The 19653-nt window shown below is 55.4% G+C and overlaps 1 protein-coding gene across 1 annotated transcript; it reads left to right on the forward strand.

Moving 5' to 3' along the window:
• Positions 1–592: 592 nt before the first annotated feature.
• On the forward strand, positions 593–18429 carry FAM89A (family with sequence similarity 89 member A; the record flags this gene model as incomplete). The annotated part of the gene is made up of 2 exons (XM_080717129.1): positions 593–856; positions 18169–18429. The coding sequence occupies 2 exons, from the start codon at positions 593–595 to the stop codon at positions 18427–18429; spliced, it is 525 nt and encodes a 174-aa protein (XP_080573255.1).
• Between the last annotated feature and the right edge of the window lie 1224 nt (positions 18430–19653).

The following is a 19653-nucleotide window of genomic DNA, read 5'->3' on the forward strand; positions in this document are numbered from 1 at the left end:
CCAGGGCAGAATTTGGAGGTGGGGTGCAGAGGGGTTCGGGACATCAGGAGGTGGGGCGCGCAGGGGCGGGGACGCAGCTGGAGGTGGGCACAGCTGGGCTGGGACCCGGACAAGGGCTGGAGGTGGGGCGCAGAGGGGCGGGGACGCCTCTAGGGGTGGGGCGCAGAGAAGCAGGGACCGGAGCTGGCGGTGGGGCGCGGAGGGGCAGGGCCCAGGCTGGAAGTGGGGCACCAGGACTTGGGCCTGGGACGCATCAGGAGGTGGGGCGCAGAGGGGCGGGGACCAGCTGGAGATGGGGGCGCAGGGGGGGCCAGCTGGAGGCAAGCGGAGCAGCAGGCGGGGCCTCGGGTGTCCGGGGTGGGGTCTGGGGCCAGGGCGGGCCTCGGGATGTAAGGGGCGGGACCTCGGGTGTCTAGGGCGTGGTCTCGGCGTCTGGGGCGGGGCCTAGGGTGTCCGGGGCGGGGCCTCAGTGTCCAGGGTGGGGTCTGGGGCCAGGGCGGGGTCTCGGGTGTCGGGGCGGGGCGGGGGCGGGGCGGGGGCGGGCCGGGGTCCCTGGTCCTGGAGGCCCGGCGGGGCGGCCGGCGGCGGCGCGATGAGCGGGGCCGGGGCGGCGGGCGCGGGCCGGGGGCTGCGGGTGGACGGGCTGCCGCCGCTGCCCAAGAGCCTGAGCGGGCTGCTGCACTCGGCGGCGGGCGGCGCGGCGGGCGGCTGGCGGCACCTGCAGCGGCTGTACGCGCAGAAGTCGCGCATCCAGGACGAGCTGAGCCGCGGGGGCGCGGGCGGCGGGGCGCGGGCGGGGCGCGGCGCCAAGCCCCCCAACCTGGACGCCGCGCTGGCGCTGCTGCGCGAGGAGATGGTAAGGCCGCGGGTGGACGCGCCCTGTCCCCGAGGGGACGGCGGCCCGGCCCCACGGCGGGAGGTTGTGGTCCCCGCCTGGCGAGGTCCGCGGGGCTCCCCCAAAGCAAGGCAGCTTAGTTCTTCTCGGTCCTGGAAAGTGCCAGCAGGTGTTTGTGGCCCCGGGTGACGCCTGAAATCCCGGGTCGGTGCTCGGGAGTCTAGGACAGGGGGATCTCAGCGGAGACCCTCCCCACTGGGGAAATCCCTGTTTCAGATTTCAGAAGAGGTGGTGGTGGCTGGCTGGGGTGTCGCTCGGAGGGAGAATGCCCCTGGGTGCCATCCCCAGTACAGAAAAACAAGAGGAAGGGGAAGAAGAGGAAGGAGAGGCTGGAGACCGGCTAGGGCAGGGTTTGGGCCGCCCCGGCCTCCCCTTCCCTCTCTCCTGGGCTCAGGCCAGGCGGGCTGGACGGAGAACTCCCTCCTCTGGAAGCTTATACGGCCCCAGCCGGACCTCTGCCAGCCCCGTCCAGGTTTTCTGCGGTTGAGCTAGGTAGAAACTTTAGTAGGAAAATCTAATATAGGGAAGCTTCTGTTTCCCTGAGAATAAGTTTGCCAAAAGTGTGTTAGAGGAATCCTTTAAATAAGTACCTCATGCGTTTAACATAATGTTTAGGAAAATTCAATTTATGGATCCTTTTTCCCCCCAGAAGCATATCTGTTCTGAAAACTAGGACTTAATTGAAACTAGAATGTAGCCTTCATACTTTTAATCAATTAGGTATTGTCCCACTCTGCAAAGTGATTTTTAATTCTCTCTGAAAAGATTTTATAAGCTTTTTACAAAACCCCTTAAGTTCCAAGCCAACTGTTTTTACTTGTTAATAAACATTCAGAGCACCTGGTGGGCTGTGGGCTAATTGGATAAACCCACCCCTAAGGTGCTCACAGCCTGGACTTGGGTGTAGCATGGACTCAGGGGTGGAAAAGAAACCCCACCTGGCGCTTACGTTTCTTTCTTTCAGGGGCCTCTGAGCTGGGCACCATCCCGTTTTATTTATTATTATTACTATTTTATTTATATGTTTTTTGCAGTACTGGGGATGGAACCCAGAGCTACACCCCCAGCCTATTTTCTTAGTTTTCTTATTTTTTGAAGCAGGGTCTCACTGAATTGTGAAGGACCTCACTAAGTAGCTGAGGCTGTCCTTGAACCACAATCCTCTGGTCTCCATCTCCCGAATGCTGGGATTACAAGCGTGTGCCACCACGCCCGGCCTCTCCCATTTTATTTTGAAACAGGGTCTCACTAAGTTGCTGAGAGCCTGTTGCTAATTTGCTTGGGCTGTCCTCGAACCGTGATTCTCCTGTCTCAGCCTCCCAAGTACTGGGATTACAGGTGTGCACTACCACGCCCGGCAAAGTTCCTGTCTTGAATGAGAGGCAGGAAAGGCCTCTGTGGGGCTATGGCTTATGAACATGCTCCCCGGGACTCCCAAGTGAGTCTTGCTGTGGTGGCTTGGACATTGGCATGCAGGTCCCTCCTGCTGTGACCAAGAACAGCACAACTTTGTAATTACACCTTAGGAGTGCCTCTCCTCACTACAGCGCCGGAAAGAAACCTGCCATCTCTTGTCTGTATTCAGCTGGGACAAACTGTGGCTTCAGGCCCTGGCAAGTCCGTTTCGAGGGATGTCACCAGGACTAGTGTGTGTGTGTGTGTGTAACTATGGATTGAACACAAGGGCATTCTACCTCTGAACTACATCCATCCCCAGCCCTATTTCATTTTTTTATTCTCAAACATTCTCCCTAAGTTGCAGAGGGCCTCACTAAGTAGCTGAGGTTGGCCCCGACCCTGCAATCCTCCTGTCTCAGCCTCTCAAGTACTGGGATTACAAGTGTGCGCCACCACGCCGGCTCACCAAGACTTTAAAGGTACTGTGTCCTGGCTTTTTAAGAGATTTGCTGAGCTGAGTCGAGCTGAGGCTCCCAGCGGGGAGGTTTTGCCAGACAAGAAGAGGCATTCACTCCTGAACCCCCCACAGAAGGTCTCTGTTGCTCCGTTTCTCTTGAAGGCCTGAGGTCAAATCTGTGCCAAAGAGACCTAACTTGGTGCCACAGGAGAACAGGAGAAAAGGTCGCTCACAGGTACAGAGGGGAAGGGGGTCCTGCGGAGATACAGAGGGCTGGCCGGCCGGGGCCTGGGGGGCTCCTGGTGGCAGGACTTCAGCAAGGAAGAAGAGTGCAGGAAGGAGAGCTGCAGACAACCTGCGGCTGGAGCGCCCGCCCGCCCGCCCGCCCGCCAGGAGTTTGCGTGAGAGGGACTTCGAGGACTGAGAGAGCGGGCGTCCTCACCGCACGTCGAGGGGTGCAGCAGGGCAGGCAAGCTGGGCTGGGGGCTCTTGAGATACCCCAGCCTGCACCACGGGAGGGGTGGGTTCTGCAGCCCAGAGACTGCCCAGTGGGAGCTGCTTTTTGAAAGCAGACGTGGCGGGAATTGGTGATGAAGTCTTAGGGCCGGGGGCAGTGGCGGGAAAGGGGTCAAAAGAGACGTGAGGTTTTTCTGGAATGTGCAGTTAAGCAAAACAGATAAAATCACAGGCTTAGCATGGAGGGATGGTCACCACTGATGTTTTAGGACAGCTCCTGTGTAGGTAAAATGTGAGCGCTTAGCTATGCATGGTGGTGCGTGCTTGTAATCCCAGGAGGCTGAAACAGGAGGACCACAGATTGGAAGTCAGCCTCCTTTGACAACGTAGCAAAACCGTCTGCAACTTAGTGAGGTCCTGTTTCTATATAAGAAATAAAATTGGGTTGGGGGTTGAGCTCAGAGGTTGAATGCCTCTGGGTTCAATCCTGAGTTCTACCAAAAAAAAAGAGTGTTTTCCAGACACTGTGTTGATCCTTATAGACGCATTCTCGGGGGAAAGGTGCTCAAAGTGTATTTCATATTTTAAATCGGATGCTCAGAGTCTAGCTCCCATAAGGCCTCACTCCCATCAGGTCTGTTGGGCACCGGAGCCCTGTTTCATCATCGCATTGTACGCTTGGTACACGTGGCTCACACGTACGTTCTGATTTGTGGGGGCACAGACGGCAAACATTTTCCTAGTGCTTATTACACACTAAAGCATTTTTGTTGTTGTTGTTTTGTGATGCTAGGGATTGAACCCAGGGGCAGTCTACCTCTAAGCTATACCCCCAGCCCTGTTTTATTTTTTTTTATTTGCAAACAGGGTCTTGCTAAGTTGCCGACAGCCTTACTGAGTGGCTGAGGCTGACTTCAAACCTGCAATCCTCCTGTCTCAGCCTCCCAAGTACTGAGATTACAAGCAGGCACCACCACGCCCAGCAAAGCATCTTTTTTTAAAATGGCCATTAGGAATTGAACCCAGTGATATTTTACCTCTGAGCTACACCACCAGCGCCCCCTCCTGCCTTTTTAAGTTTTTTATTGGAAACAAGGTCTCTCTGGGTTGCCGAGTCTCCCTACATTGCTGAGCCTGCCCTTGAAGCTCTGCTCCTCCGGCCTCAGCCTCCCGAGCATGGGGTTGCAGGCGTGTGCCACCACCCGGCCATCACAGCATCTTCTGTGATTGTGTGGTGTGCCGCAGTGTGGCCGCAATAGGTGTCCTTTGACTCTGGATAATGCAGCGATGGGGATGGGGTGGGTTCCTCTGCGGATGAGACACTGGGAGTTGCAGCTGCTGGGGGGAGGTGACGTGCCTTATATCAGTGTGCTGAATCCTTCAGGGCATGCAGCTGGAGGCTGGGAGAGAGAACTGAGGAGCTGGTCAGACCCCAGACCCGGGGGAGCAATGCAGATTCAGAGAGGCCCTGTGGACACCAAGGGTGGGGCCTGGAGCAGCCCACACCCAGCCCAGAGGGCGGAGGGCGTGTGGACAGGAGGTTCTGCCCCTGGTGACCTCCTGATGTCCACACTTCCTGCTCTAGTAACCCCACCTCTGTGAAGCTGGGTGCTGCCTGAGTCCCCTGGCCTCCCCAGAAGGGCCCGCTCAGAAAGCTTTGAGGGTCAGACAAGAGGTTACTGCTTGGTAAAAACAACAGCCAGAGGCGGAGACAGGAGGATCTGGGTTCACGGACAGCCTCAGCTACTTAGTGAGGCCCACTGCAACTCAGTGAGACCCTGTTTCAAAATAAAGAATAAAAGATAGGGCAGGGGGTGCAGCTCAGAGGTAGAATGCCCCTGGGTGCCATCCCCAGGACCACAAAAGAGAAAAAAGAAAAAGCAACAGCCGTACAAGTCCTTTTGAAAATGCCTGCTGATCTTGTGAGAGCAGAGGATATTTTTTGGTCACATTCAGCATGTGAATGAATGTTGGGTACAAAGAGCTGTGGAGGATAAAAGGTCCGCGGCGGCACCCGGCAGGTCAGGCATCATGGCGCCACATGACCCTCCTTACTAGTGCCCATTCACTACGACTGAAGATTCTCTAGAACCGCAACCTGAATCAGCCCTCTTGCTGGGGTTGAGCCCCACGACGTTCTTCCTCTGAGCTAAACCCCATTGCTTTTTGTAAAATGTTTTACCCTGAAAAAGGGTACCAAGTTACCACACCAAGTGGGCTTTTGCAGAAGGAGAATCTTCTGAAAGGGGCTGTTTTCAGAGATGGACAAGACCTAGAGTCTACTGCCGTCTGCCGTTGTGGCTTCTGCTCCACTCTGGAACCTGCCTCCCCCAGCCACATCCACGCTCGGTTTGGGCCACACCTCTTAACTCCAGTTTGTGAGAATGTAGAGAGATGCCAGGCAGCCCAGCTGGGCAGCCCGGCCGGCGTGGGCCGGCTGATAGTGAGGAGGACGGGAGCGCAGTGTCCTCCTCCTCCTTTTTCTTTGTGTGTGTGTACGTGTGTGGTATTGGGGATTACACCTAGGGGGCAAGCTATCTCTGAGATATACCCCAGCCCTGTTTTATTTTTTATATACTTTTTTGTGGTACTAGGACTGGAACCCAGGGGCATTCTACCTCTGAGCTACACCCTCAGCCCTATTTTTTATTCTTTACTTTGAAACAGGGTCTCTCTGAGTTGCAAAGGGCCTCACTAAGTAGCTGAGGTTGACCACAAACCACGATCCTCCTGCCTCAGCCTCCCAAATGCTGGGATTACAAGCATGTGCCACCATGCCTGGATTTGTTTTTATTTATTTATTTATTTATTTATTTATTTATTTATTTGCAGGTCTGGGGATGGAACCCAGGGGCATTCGACCTCCGAGCTACATTCCCTGCCCTAATTTTTATTCTTTATTTTGAAACGGGGTCTCACTGAGTTGCAGAGGGCCTCACTAAGTAGCTGAGGCTTTCTGTGAACCAGGATCCTCTAGTCTCAGCCTCCTGAATGCTGGGATTACAAGAGTGCGCCACCATGCCCAGCTCTTTATTTTTATTTTTGAAAGTCACTAAGTTGCTGAGGCTGGCCATGAACCTGTGACTCTCCTGTCTCGGCCTCCCAAGTACTGGGACTTTTTTATTTTCCTAAGGTGAAACCGAGTGTCAATAGAATTGGGGACTGGGTCTCCCTCACGGAGGGGACAGTTTTCGGTTGTCTCCATGTGAGGTTGGTTGCTGTAGTCCCGGGACTTGAGGGTCTGCAGGATTCAAGCTTGCATCTGCCTCCGCACCTGCCCGTGGGGCGCCATTGATGATCTCGGCACGTCCTGGGTTAAGGAGAGTCCTCAAAGAGCACAGCCCTTCCCTCGCCTGTGGGTGAGGCACGTGTGGGTTACGTGTCCCATCAGAGTGCCCAGTGTCTCCACAATGGACGGCTTTTCATTGCAGGGCTCCAGCGGCCACAGCCAGACACTGTGTCCTGGGGGTATGGGCACCTCCCCTGCTCCCGGCCGGGTGGCCTCGCAGTAGCTCTCTGAGGTCAGGTGGGCAAGGCTACCCAAGTGGGCTGGAGAAGGGACTGTGATCCCTTGAGGGCGCTCTCCTGAGCAACAGAGGAGGCTCTGTTTTACCAACAAGCCCCGTGGAGACTCCAGACTCTGCTCTGAGAGTGCCTTTCACGAGCCTGTGGGAACCAGCCCCGAGGCTGGCGGCCGGCTGGACAGTCGCCCCTTGCCGATAGAGCCCACCTCCTGCCTACAGGCCCCCCGGCTCGCTCATGCCTTCCTGTACGCGTCCCCACAGACACTCAACCAGCGACGGCCACTTTCCCAGGACTTTAGTGACGCAGCCCCACAAACTCTCCGTGGTGCGTGGCCCGTTCAGTTTTTATGGGTGCTGTGTTTACTTTCGTGGTTGGCCCCGACAGCCAGGTGTCCTGGCCGTGCAGGTGTGGGCATTCTGCAGCCCAGCTGTGTGCCTGCTGTCCCTGACTGCAGGGAGGGCCCCTGTCGTCTGACCAGAGCTCCCTAGTCGATGGGGGCTGACCTCTGGCAGTGCCAGGCCTGTCCCAGCCAGGAGCCGATTGGAAGAAGGTCCAACCAGGGACACATGGAGATCAGAAAGCGGGTCAGAGGGCGTCCGGTATTCCTAAGTGGGCGGCCGCATCCATCCAGTTGGTGAACAGAGGCCCTCAGCTTGTCTTGTTAGTAAGGTAAATATTGTCAGGGAAATGTAATAAAAGGTAAATGTCCTCATATGAGGATCTTTGGGGCCCCCAGTTATACTTAGGACATTACAGTAAGAGAGACAGCAAGGTGTTCAGCATCCCTTAAGATCTTTCTCTTTTCTTTTTTTTTTTTCTTTTCAGTACTAGGGATGGAACCCAGGGCATTCTACCTCTGAGCTATGCCCCCAGCCTTATTTTTTATTCTTTATTTTGAAACAGGGTCTGAGTTGCAAAGGGCCTCACTAAGTAGCTGGGGCTGTCCGCTGTCCCTGAATCCGGATCCTCCTGTCCCGGCCCCTTCAGATCTTAAATATGCAGGTTGTGAGGCTAGGCGTCAGACTGTGCCTAAAAGGCCAGCGAACACTTCCAAACATGGTCGTGGCGGCGTGAGGGTTGGGGCAAGCAGGCTGCCCTCAAGCGGTGTTTTTGGAGGGCAGTTTCGCAATGACTGTCTTCTGGCCTTGTGACTTCATTCCCTAAAAGCCCTCAATGCTTGTGTCTAGTAGGAAGGCAGAGCTGCAGGAGGGTGCGAGCGTGTGGCCAGGGCCGCCAGAGAGGCCGGCAGCAGGACGGCATGTCTTCCTGCTGACCTGGCTTTCTTACGTGGAATTATTCCAGGATGAAAAGTGGAGATCTGCTAACCTGACCAGCTGCTTTCGCTCTTGCCATGATTACGCAGACTTGAGGAGGAGTTGGAGGGACCCCTCAGGCCTTCTCCCAAACATTTCAGTTTTACAGATATAGCTTACAGAAATAGTCACACACTGAACTGCAGTACTTATCCATTGATATATGTTATAGGACTTTAAAAAAAAGTGCAATAGTGATAGAAGAAACGGGCGTGGTGGCACACTTGTAACCCCTGCGCTGGGGAGGCTGAGACAGGAGGATCGCACCGGTTCGAAGCCAGCCTCAGCTACCTAGTGAGGCTCTCAGCAACTCAGTGAGACCCTGTTTCCAGATAAAGTATAAAATAGGTCTGGAAGTATAGCCCAGAGGTAGAAAGTCCCTGGATTCCACTCCCCAATACCACCAAAAAAAAAAAAAAAAAAATAGGGCAGGGGTGTAGCTCGGTGGTCGAATGCCCCTGGGTTCCATTGCCAGACCCAGGAAGAAAGAAAGAAAGAAAGAAAGAAAGAAAGAAAGAAAGAAAGAAAGAAAGAAAGGAAAGAATATGGTACTCTTGTTGAAAGAATGTGGCCACACACACACACACACACACACACACACACACGAGTTTGCATTTGTGGTAACAGCAGCCAGAAAGCAGAACAGGTATTCCTGGTGCCTTGCGGGCTGTTTGCTGACATGGTGTGGTCTTGGTGTGCGGTCTTGGGATGCCTAGGGACCCAGGTCCTTTCTGGGCACTCCTGAGCCTGTGGTCATGATGTGGGCAAATGTGACTTCCTGTTTATTAAGTAAGGAAATGTCCCAGTGCGCGGGAGATCTGCATAATTCATCCCATCTATTTTCCACATTTTCCATGCGACTAGCACTTGATACTGAAAGATCCATTCAAAGGGCAAGACTGTTGGGTCGCACTAGAACCATGTGAAAAGCTCATCTGTAGAGTTTCAGATTCCACGCTGCCACTGGCTGAAGGGTGGTAGCCAAGCAGCCGGTGTCCCAAAGCGCTGGAGATGCCCCTTCCTCTCCTCCCCAGGGACGCAGCTGGAGATGCCCCTTCCTCTCCCCCCAGGGACGCAGCTGGAGATGCCCCTTCCTCCCCCCCCCCAGGGACGCAGCTGGAGATGCCCCTTCCTCTCCCCCCCAGGGACGCAGCTGTGAGGCCAGAGTCTTCATTGCATTCACAGCAGCATGCCACCGAGACCCAAATGCAGATGTATTAGAGTGGGAAATTACACAAATATTTATAAAAATGTTGTTGATCAAAGTGTGTATGTTAACATGGAATGTGTTTTTAATTAATAATTTAATAATTAATAGTTTAATTTACTGAAATTTAATCATTAATTTAATAGACTAATAATTTAATAATTGATAATAAAATAACATGTTTATTTTAATAAACATGTTATAAAATGACATGTTTATTTTTAAATTAATTCATATGTATTTTAAAGCCTCTCTTTTTCTAATGTAAATATTGATAGGTGTAACTCACAATAAAAGCATTTTAGGACTCTGAACAATTTTAAGAGTATAAATTAGCAAGCTACTACCTTGCAACAGAGAGTTAGAGAAAGCTGGTTCCAAGAATTATGAATCATTTAAGTTGTAATGCAATTAGGATGCTTTATATTCATAATTGGAGAAAAGAAAAAAGAATGCACCAAGCCATTTCTTAAAATTGTCAGTAGCTTTTCTTTTCTTTCTTTCTTTCTTTCTTTCTTTTCTTTTCTTTTCTTTTCTTTTCTTTTCTTTCTTTTTCTTTGATGCACGGGATTGAATCCAGAGGCATTTTACCTCTGAGCTTCAACCTCAGCTCCATTTTATTTATTTATTTATCATTTATTTTTGTGGTACTGGAGATGGAACCTAGGGACATTCTACCTCTGAGCTACACCCCCAGCCCTGTTTTCAATTTTTTATTTTGAAACAGGGTCTCATTGAGTTGCAAAGGGCCTCACTAAGTAGCTGAGGCTGGCCTCGAACCACAATCCTCCTGTCTCAGCCTCCTGAATGCTGAAATTACAAGCATGCGCCACCGCGCCCGGCTCCCATTTTCTTTATTTTGAAACAGGATCTCACTAGGTTGCTGACCGTCTGAATGTGTGGCCCTCCTGTCTCAGCCTCCCAAGCACTGGGACACAGCGTACACCACCACGCCCGGCTTGGTCACTAGCTTTTCTGCTGTGCTTAGGCTGGAACAGGCACCGCTGGTTTAGGTTAGGGATAACAAGGACGGCCTTGGGAGAGGTGCGTCGCACTGTGAGCCCTGCATCATTCGGTGTCCTCAGAAGACCCCGCCGGAACTGCCTTCCCCGGGAGAGGGATTCCCAGCTCAGTGTGGGAGAGGGGCGAGCTTTGAGTTTGGTCTAATCTGAGGGCCCGCCCTGGTTTACCTTCTGTCCCTGAATTACAGCTCTCTAGAGTCTAGTCCTGAGATCAACAGAGGCGAGGCTAGATCGTGCAGGCGCGTTTCCACCCAAGGGAGAGCGCACAGCCCCGGCTCGCTCAGTGAGCAGGGCCTCGGGCCCCGGGGAGGGCGTCCTCTGGGCTCCAGTGGAGCGTGGGTGGCCAGCGCCGCAGTCCTCCGTCAGCACTGGCCTCGTCCTGCTCTGCTCCCGTCTTCTAGCCAGCGCACAGGTCAGCGCCCTTCCGTCAACACATTCTTCATCAGAAATCCTGTCACCATCGATTGGGCCTGTTTTCTTCACTTCATATCCAGGCCTGCGGGTGCGGACTAGCACCTTGATTAGATCTCCTGTTTACCCGTCTTTGCTAAAATGGATCTCCGAGCCTTCTCTGCACTCTTTACTCACTCATTACATTTTTAAAAGGTAACTGTAAAGGCTCTCTCATTGCAGATCAGTCCATCTGGTAGGAAATTCAGAAAAGCCAGAGTAAAAATTGCAGGGATCCCAGCATCTTTTCAAAGCCAAGCTAACGCTGGGGCCCATCTCCCAGTCTCCCTGCAGGCGGCCCAGGTGTGGTCCTGCACAGGTGTGGTCCTGTGGACCTGGGCCTCTGCCTTCAGTCTCCCCGCAGCAGCCCCAGCCCCGGTGTGGTCCTGGTCCTGCAGACCCAGGGCCCAGCCTTCAGTCTCCCCGCGGCGGCCCAGGTATGGTCCTGGTCCTGCAGACCCAGGGCCCAGCCTTCAGTCTCCCCACGGCGGCCCCGGTGTGGTCCTGGTCCTGCAGACCCAGGGCCCAGCCTTCAGTCTCCCCGCGGCGGCCCAGGTATGGTCCTGGTCCTGCAGACCCAGGGCCCAGCCTTCAGTCTCCCCACGGCGGCCCCGGTGTGGTCCTGGTCCTGCAGACCCAGGGCCCAGCCTTCAGTCTCCCCGCGGCGGCCCCGGTGTGGTCCTGGTCCTGCAGACCCAGGGCCCAGCCTTCAGTCTCCCCACAGTGGCCCAGGTATGGTCCGGTCCTGCAGACCCAGGGCCCAGCCTTCAGTCTCCCCGCGGCGGCCCCGGTGGGGTCCTGGTCCTGCAGACCCAGGGCCCAGCCTTCAGTCTCCCCACAGTGGCCCAGGTATGGTCCGGTCCTGCAGACCCAGGGCCCAGCCTTCAGTCTCCCCACAGTGGCCCAGGTATGGTCCGGTCCTGCAGACCCAGGGCCCAGCCTTCAGTCTCCCCACAGTGGCCCAGGTATGGTCCGGTCCTGCAGACCCAGGGCCCAGCCTTCAGTCTCCCCGCGGCGGCCCAGGTGTGGTCCTACAGGCCTGGGGCAGCTCCCTGCCCTGGCGCCAACTGTCGCAGCCAGGGCCTTTGTCCTCCGTGCTTGAGAGTCTCGTCTTGACAGAATCAGCGCCCACCTCACAGGAAGGACACTAAGAGGGCAGATTCCTGTACAGTAGAAATCTTTGCCTCTCTTCTATGAAAGCTTAGAAGTAATTTAGTTACCTAGTTCAAAGTTCTATCATTTTTCTTCTAGGCCTTTGATAGATGCCGCCAGGGGTTTGTGAGCACGTGGTCTTCCTAGCAGTATGCATCTATTATCTATTTTCTGTGTGTTATGATTCGTCTGCATGTATACACACCCATGTGGTACTCAAGGTTGAACCTCACAGCATTCTACTTCTGAGCTGCATCCCAGCCCTATTTAGTTTTGAAACAGGGTCTCATTAAGTTGCAGAGGGCTTTGCTATAAATGTTGAGGCTGGCCGCCAACTAGCAACCCTCCTGTCTCAACCTCCCAATTACTGGGATTATAGGCATGCGTCACCATGCCGGCTATGATTTATTGATTGATTGATTGATTTTTAATGAAGAGAAATGTGCTTGTTGGGGGAAAAAAAAGTTAAGCAGCACTAAAGGCTATAAATTGAGAGTGATGCTCCTCTGCCCAGTCCAGCTTTCCAGGAATCCCTGCTCACACGTCTACTCCAAAGCCCGCCAGTGTGTGTGTACACGCCTATTTGCACGGGGAGAAACCCTGCTGAACTGCTCCTGTGGTGCGAACCGTGCACCTCTGTCTTTAGCACAGATGGAGCCGCCGTTCTGTCTCATTTTGGTTCCGTGGGTGCACCGTCATCTTCAGACCTGGCGCTCTTCTGGGAGGTTGATGGCTTCGGTGGCTGGAGGGAGGGTGGCTGGCAGGGGCGTCTTCTCAGAGGCCTCAGTAGGACCCGCTTGGGCCGGCAGGCACCAGGAGAAGGGAGGCCGCGCCCTGGCGGGTTTGGTTTCTTCCAATATCCTGTATTTGGGAAGAAGTTGCTTTTGTGTATGTCTCCTATGCACACTAATGAGTTGCCCTAACCTTTGTTTTAGTTTCTTAAATGACACGGAAAATTCTTCTTAAAATAGTTGTGTTTATAAAAATATCTTAGCGCTTTTTTGTGATGTTTGTTTTGAATCAACAAAAACTTCCTTTTAAAGGTTCCTCCCAGCCAGGCGTGGTGGTGCGTCCCTGTAATTCTGGGAGGCGGAGACGGGAGGATTGCGGGTTTGACAGGCGGCCTGTGCAATGTGTCGAGACTGTCAGCAACGTAGGGAGACCCTGCTTCAAAACAAACAGAAGAATAGGATGGAGTTGTGGTTCAGAGAGAGTGCCACTCATCGCCAGTTCATTCCCCAGTAAAACTCACTCTCTCTCCTTTTTTTTCTAAGCCTCGTCTCCTACGGGTGATTCCGTTGCACATTTTTATAAGTTGGGAAGCTGCTCCCCTGCTGCAGACTTCAAAGACACTCAGAGGCTTAAGTGGCCTGAGACACAGCTGGCGCCACCATCCTGTCTGAGACCTATTCCTGCCTCGAGCCCATTGTTAACTTTTCACAAGGAAAGGATCCCGTCGCTTGCTTGGCCCTGCTGGCCCAGGGCGAGCACCGTGGCTGGTGGCCACCTGTGTGTCCATGTGTGCGTGCGTGCGTGCGGCAGGAGGGCGAGGGGGCCCGATGTGGAAGGGGAGAGAAGGGCCAGGAAGGAAACAGGAAGCCTGAACCAAGAAAAAGGAGGCAGGGGCCCCTGGCAGCAGTGGAGGCCGGTTGACTGGATTTTCTCTGAAGTCTAGAACAAAGGAGCAGAAATTGCAGCATCTGGGGTTGTGTGTTTTGCTCAGGGGAGCCCGTCTGAATTTTCAAATGGTGTTCTTTCAGAAGAGAGCTGTATTCTCCCGGTGCAGCTGTGTCCAGGGCTGGGGTGCAGGGCTTGAGGGCAGGCCTCCCCTGCTGGTAGGCAGGGCAGCAGGGCACTCATGGGCTGGCTGTGGAGGTTCTCCACCCCCGCACTTTTTTCTGGACGTCCTTGTCATGGGTGATTTAGTCATTCCCTATAGTTTAGTCTCTGGGGTGGCCCCTCTGCCCCCTTCCAGTGGCCCAGACCCCCATCATTTCAGGGTTGAGAGACTGGCTTTGGGGTTGGGGTCTCTCCCCTCTGCCGACTGTTCCATCCCATAGAGAGCACTGCAGGGGGAAACGCAGTTTGGAGTCTATTGCTCTTCTCAGCCAAGACCTGTTTTCTGACGTCATGGGAGCCGCCTGACCCTTGGGGCCTGACGCTTTCTGCAGGGGCAGCGTGGGGTGCACTGTGCCCAGACAGCTGCCTGTTCAGCCCCGTGGTTTGAGGCTGCCCGAGGGTGTGACATAGGACCCAGTGTGCCCCAGGGCAGGCCGCTTCTGCACCACCCATTCTGGGAGCTCTACAGCTGGGCAGGTCACAGAGTCACCGAACCCACACAGCTGCTCTGCCGGGCTCTGGCCAGGTGCCGAGGGCCCCCATGGGAATCGGATCAAGTGTTAAAGGAGCTTGTCCTGCGGCTGGAGAAAGCCGTCTGCGGGCCTGTGACATCCATCCAGTGGGGGCCACGAATGTCCTGAGACAGGCAGAGAAGAGGAGGGAACAGGACCAAACCAGGCTGAGCCAGTCAGACCAACAAGTTGGGGCACAGCTGCCAGGCTGGGCCCAGTGCAGTGGGGACTCGGGGTCAGCCTCAGCCCCAGCCCCAGCGGTGCCTGCGGTACAGGGGGCCCAGCCTGAAGGGCAGTCAGACCAGGTGACAGGATGCTGCCACGGGTTTCAGCTCCCTCTGAAGGTGCAGTGCAAATGTCCAACGTCCGCAGTGAGGAGAGGCCTCGGCCAGGAAGTCGGGGCGCCGGTGGCTGCTAACCTGTGTCTTCCTGGTGATTCTGAGGGTTTCTGCTAAGCCAGAGGGAGTCTAGTCTGGGTCTGCTGCAAGGGCACGTGTGCGTGCATGCGTGCTTGCGTGTGTGGCCTTGTTAAGTCTGCCTGCGGGCTCGGCAGTGTCCTGTTATACGATGGGCGTGTGTAGTACCTCGCTGGGTTCCTAGGCAGGGCACACCTTCGTTTCCAGGTCAGCAGCCCTCCTGATGACAAGGCGGTCCTGTGAGTCATCCCGGCGCCACGGTGCCGCGGCCTCAGCACCTGCTGGAGGCATATCCCAGGGCGGCGAGGAATACTCTGGAAATGGCCCCTTTGGATGGGCCGGGGTCACAGACAGTCAGAGCCCTCAGCGCCCAGAGGGTTTCAGAGCCACGGAGCCTGAGCTCTGGCCTCTTCCCTGCGAACTCAGACTGTTCCGTCGGTGTCCCTGGGGTCGTCTCAGGGTCCCCAGGTGTCAGAGTCACCCAGTAGAACTGTGTTCAGGTCCCAGTGAGTCTTTCCATGATTTAAAAAATTATATTTTATTTTCGTGGTACTAGGGTAGACCTCAGGGACATTCTATCTCTGAGCTATACCTCCAGACTGATTTTATTTTTTATTTGGAAACAAGGTCTTGTCAAATTGCTGAGACTGGTTTCAAACCTGCACTTCTCCTGTCTCTGCCTCCCAAGTACTGGGATTACAGACTTGCGCTGGTACACCTGGCAATTTTTTTTTTTTTTTTTTGCAGTACTGGGAATGGAAACCGGGGGCATTCTACCTCTGATCTATACTCCCAGCCCAATTTTTTTTTTTGAAACAGGGCCTCACTAAGTAGCTGAGGCTGTCTGCGAACCTGCAATCCTCCTGTCTCAGCCTCCCGAATGCTGTTGTGACTCTGGGAGGGCACGGTGTTGTTAAAGTTAGTATTTTCCCCGTAATAACACCTAGAGAAGTGTATCCGAGATTTCCAAGCCAGAATCTGACCGGGTGCTTGTCTTTGGGTCTGATACTGTAGAGGAATCTTGGCCGACTCCGTAGTCAGTGGAGAGCACGGCCTGGCGGGAACCGTGGCGGGACCTGAGGTACTTAGCATGGAGAAGAGAAGCTGGTTTTTAGGGCGCAGGGGTGTGGAGTGAAACTTATCTGCAGGTATTACAGGGTGGTTGGGAAAGAGGCCTGAGAGGGAGGCCTGTTTGCATGCCGAAGGGAAAAGTCACAGCCGGCCTCAAGGGCAGACCCGCCAGAGGATGGTGACCTGTATCGCACAGTCCTCTGACTGGAGAGGTCCAGGTCTCCCTTCGGAGCCCCTCCCTTCGAGCATCCCAGGGCCCCTCCTGTTGGGGTCTCAGCCCCAAGTGGCCCCCCATGAGGTGGCACTGCTGGTTGGTTTTCACCCCAACCACCGCGGTCCCAGCTGTGTGCTGGGTGGGGAGGGGAGCGGGAGAAGGAAGCTATGAGGTGGCGCCCACAGCAAGGGGGCTGTAGCTGCTGTAGCCTGGCACGCCATCCAGTCTCATGGCCGGGGTGGCAGGGCCACCGTCTGGGCTCAGGTGGGCAGTTTGCATCCTGTGCTGGGTTAGCCTTGAAGCACTGTCCTTCCAGGAGAACAAGTCACAGCACTGGAGAACAGAAAGGTCTTTGTGTCGGGACTGCTGGTTCTTCACTGGGACCGGGTGTCAGAATCATCTGGGTCATGTTTAAAACACAGCACAGGGCCCTCCTCCATCCAGACAGTGTGTGTACACACACCCAGAATCCAGTCTGGAAGAAGGTGTGGCACTGGCCTAGGATGTGGGCCTGGGCGTTTTCGGCTTGCTGTTGTGTACCTGTTTGAGGGGAACTTTTGAGAGCAGGATACCACTGCCCCGAGTCTGCTTCTGAACAGCCCGGGAAGGTGTCTCTAAGCTCTTGCATTCACAGAGAAACAGTAGCAGCGGCCAGGACCTGGGGCGGACGATCCAGTCCAAATGTCTGCAGCACAGGCCAGCGGAGAGCGTGGGCTTCGGCAGACAATCGAGGGAGGCAGAGCTAGGCCTGGAGATGGAGCCCTCACGTGGGCCACGGTCTTTCCCCAAGAACCCAGGGCCGTGTGTGCTAGGCAGGCGCTCTATGACTCAGCTACACCCCTGGCCTTTTTTTTTTTTTTTCTTCAGTACTGGGGATGGAACCCAGGGGCATTCAACCTCTGAGCTATACCCCCAGCCCTAGCTTTTATTTTTTATTTTGAAACAAGGTCTCGCTGAGTTGCAAAGGGCCTCACTCAGTAGCTGAGGCTGGCTGCGAACCCGGATCCTCCCGTCTCCTGCTCCCAAATGCTGTGATTACAAGTGTACGTCATCACACCGGCTCACCCCTGGCCTTTAAATTTTGCTTTTTCTTTTGAGACAAGGCCTTGCTAAGTTGCCCCTGCTGGCCTCGAACCTGCAGGCCTCCTGCCTCAGACTCCGAAGAGCTGGGATTCCGGCTGCAGTTCTGTGTGTGTGTGGTGTGTCCAGGCTGTTGCAGGAGCCAGCCAGGGTTCCCTTGGAGATGGGGAGTTGCGGGACGTGTTGCGTCTCTTCAGCTTGATATGGAGATTCTCTGGTCTACCTTGAGAGACCCCTGCGGGGCCCCTGAGCGCCATCCATCAGCACGGACTGAACTGCCTTTCGTCCTCCCAGGAGCCCCAGAAGAGAAAGTATCATGCCATCGTCGGAGGCACAGAATGCAGAGCTGCCAGCTTAGGGGAGGAGCAGGAGGGTCCGCACCGTGCTGAGAGCGCCTTCCCCTTGGGGCTCAGTTGGGCGGAGGTCCAGCATGGCCGGCACACCTTCTGTGGCCTGCACAGAACCCACTTGCTGAACAGGGCTCCCGGGTTCCCTGCGTCTCTGAGGCTGCAAGCCCTTTTCTCTTTGGGGCTGATGGAATGGACGCATTTCCTGTCCTGTCTCTGCTCTTTCCCGGGGTGGGCAGTGGGGAAGGGAGGGACTGGACAATAAACATGTGTGACTTGGAAGAGTTCCCTGTTCTAGTCGCACTGACTGGGCTTTCCGTAGTCATGGCGGCCTTGGGAAGGGACCCACAACCCTCGCTAGGAAGAGGCATCGACCTGTGTTCCCTGAGCAAGGGGGCTGTGCGCTCAGAGGTGCTGCTGCAGGGGTGGCCCCGGCGGTCCGTGGCGGGGATCCTGGATGAACGCCATCATTCCTGGGATCCCGACGTACCGCGGGGGAGCCAGAGTGGTCGTCCTGTGCTCCATCGTCTGAAAGGAAGTGAGCCCTGTGTCCCGGTGCCCGGCCTGCCCTCAGCTGGGGCTCCGCCCGTGCAGAGCGGGTCCTCACGGGGCGAGCCCAGAGCAGCAGGGCAGACACTGAGCCTTCCCAGACACGGGTGTAGGTGTGAGGCGTGGGCAGGCCGCAGCCAAGGCATGCTCCTCCCTGGAGATGGAGCCTCGAGCACAGGCCCTGCGTGTAATGTGCTGGCCCGGCAGAACGCTGGCCACGGCGCACCCCGCGCTCACTTCTTGTTTTTCTTCCCCGCCTCCCAAGGTTGGTCTCCGCCAGCTGGACATGTCCCTGCTCTGCCAGCTGTACAGCCTCTACGAGTCCATTCAGGAGTACAAGGGCGCGTGCCAGGCAGCCTCCAGCCCAGGCTGCGCCTGCGCGCTGGAGAACGGCTTCTTTGACGAGGAGGAGGATTCCCAGGAGCAGGACACTCCGGGCCAAGGCAGGAACCCCGGCCCTCCTCGGGACCTGTCCCTGCCCGCCTCCCCGCTCTCCAGCAGTGACTGGATCCTGGAGTCCATCTAGGGCTCGGGAGGAGCCCTCGAGCCGGACGTTCTGTTAACAACTGCTTCCTGCCCCTCCGCTGTGGACAGACGGAAGCCACGGTCCAACCTGTTGGTGGGGAAGGCGCTGACCTTCCGTGGCTGTCCGAGTGGGTGGCTGCGTCTGTTTCGGCGACCTGGAGGTGCTCAGAGCATCCTTGGCTCCTTGGCTTGAGGCACAGAGCTGAGACTCCTTCAGGGACAGTGGCGAGAGGGTCCCCCTGGAAGACCCAGGGCACCGCTGGCTCCTGACTGCCTTACAGAGGGCTGGGGCTCCTGCTCTGCTGTGTGAGGCAGAGAAGCCACAGTCTCCACGCCCTTCCTCCGGAGAAGCCACCGTGGCTCGCGCCCTTCCTCGGTGTGGCCACAGCTTTCCTTGCCCTGTGATGAGCTCCTAAGGCTTTCTGTTTGGCTCTATGTAGTTTTAAGTAGCATCACTAATTGTCCAGGGAACTTGGTAGAAACGTTCCGTGAATATCCCCGCCACCATCAGTCGACTGCTTTCTCTCAGCCTGCCAGAACTTCCCGGCACTCCTTCCTCATCAAGGACAGAAGGAGAGAAGACAGCACAAAGACAGGGTGCACGGGAAGACCAGGGGAGCCAACGCTTTCACCACAGTAGGCAAGCGTGTTTGTTTTTAATGACTGCAGGTACACAAATGCGCTAGAAACAAACCATCCTCCACTCGAAACGGCGATTACCGTAAGCCTTAATCTATTTATTAAAATGTTTGACGAGAATGTTACACTTTGTGGGGTAAACATGAGAATAAAATGATCGGCTCTGTGTGTGCACTCCTGTGTCCTTTTGTTCTGAGTTCAGAATCGGTTTTCCTGGCCCAGACACTTGTCCAGTCACGCACCGGGAGAAAATTTGTTCATTGCCATTGAGTGAATTTGTGGACAGGCTGTTCCTCTGCTGAGCGTTTTAGCGATTGTTTCGTGAGTAGCAGGCCACCTTGACGCCAGGTTTCCGCCAGCCTCTGAATGCTCCGGCCCCTCCACTCAGCGTCAGAGGTGTTCATGGCGCCTCCTTCTGGCTAGACAGGGGAAGTGCAGCTCGGCGTCAGCACCCATTGTCAGGCTGATGTGAGCAGCCGGCTGTCCAGAACTGGGCTTGTCTGGGGGAGCCCTCGCCTGCCCCGGGACGGGTCTGTGGTCTGTTCTAGCGCAGGGAGGCACACCCCACCCGTGCGCGAGGGCGTTA

Source organism: Muscardinus avellanarius (genome assembly GCF_963383645.1).
Source record: "Muscardinus avellanarius genome assembly, chromosome: 20".
Classification (NCBI taxonomy): Eukaryota; Metazoa; Chordata; class Mammalia; order Rodentia; family Gliridae; genus Muscardinus; species Muscardinus avellanarius.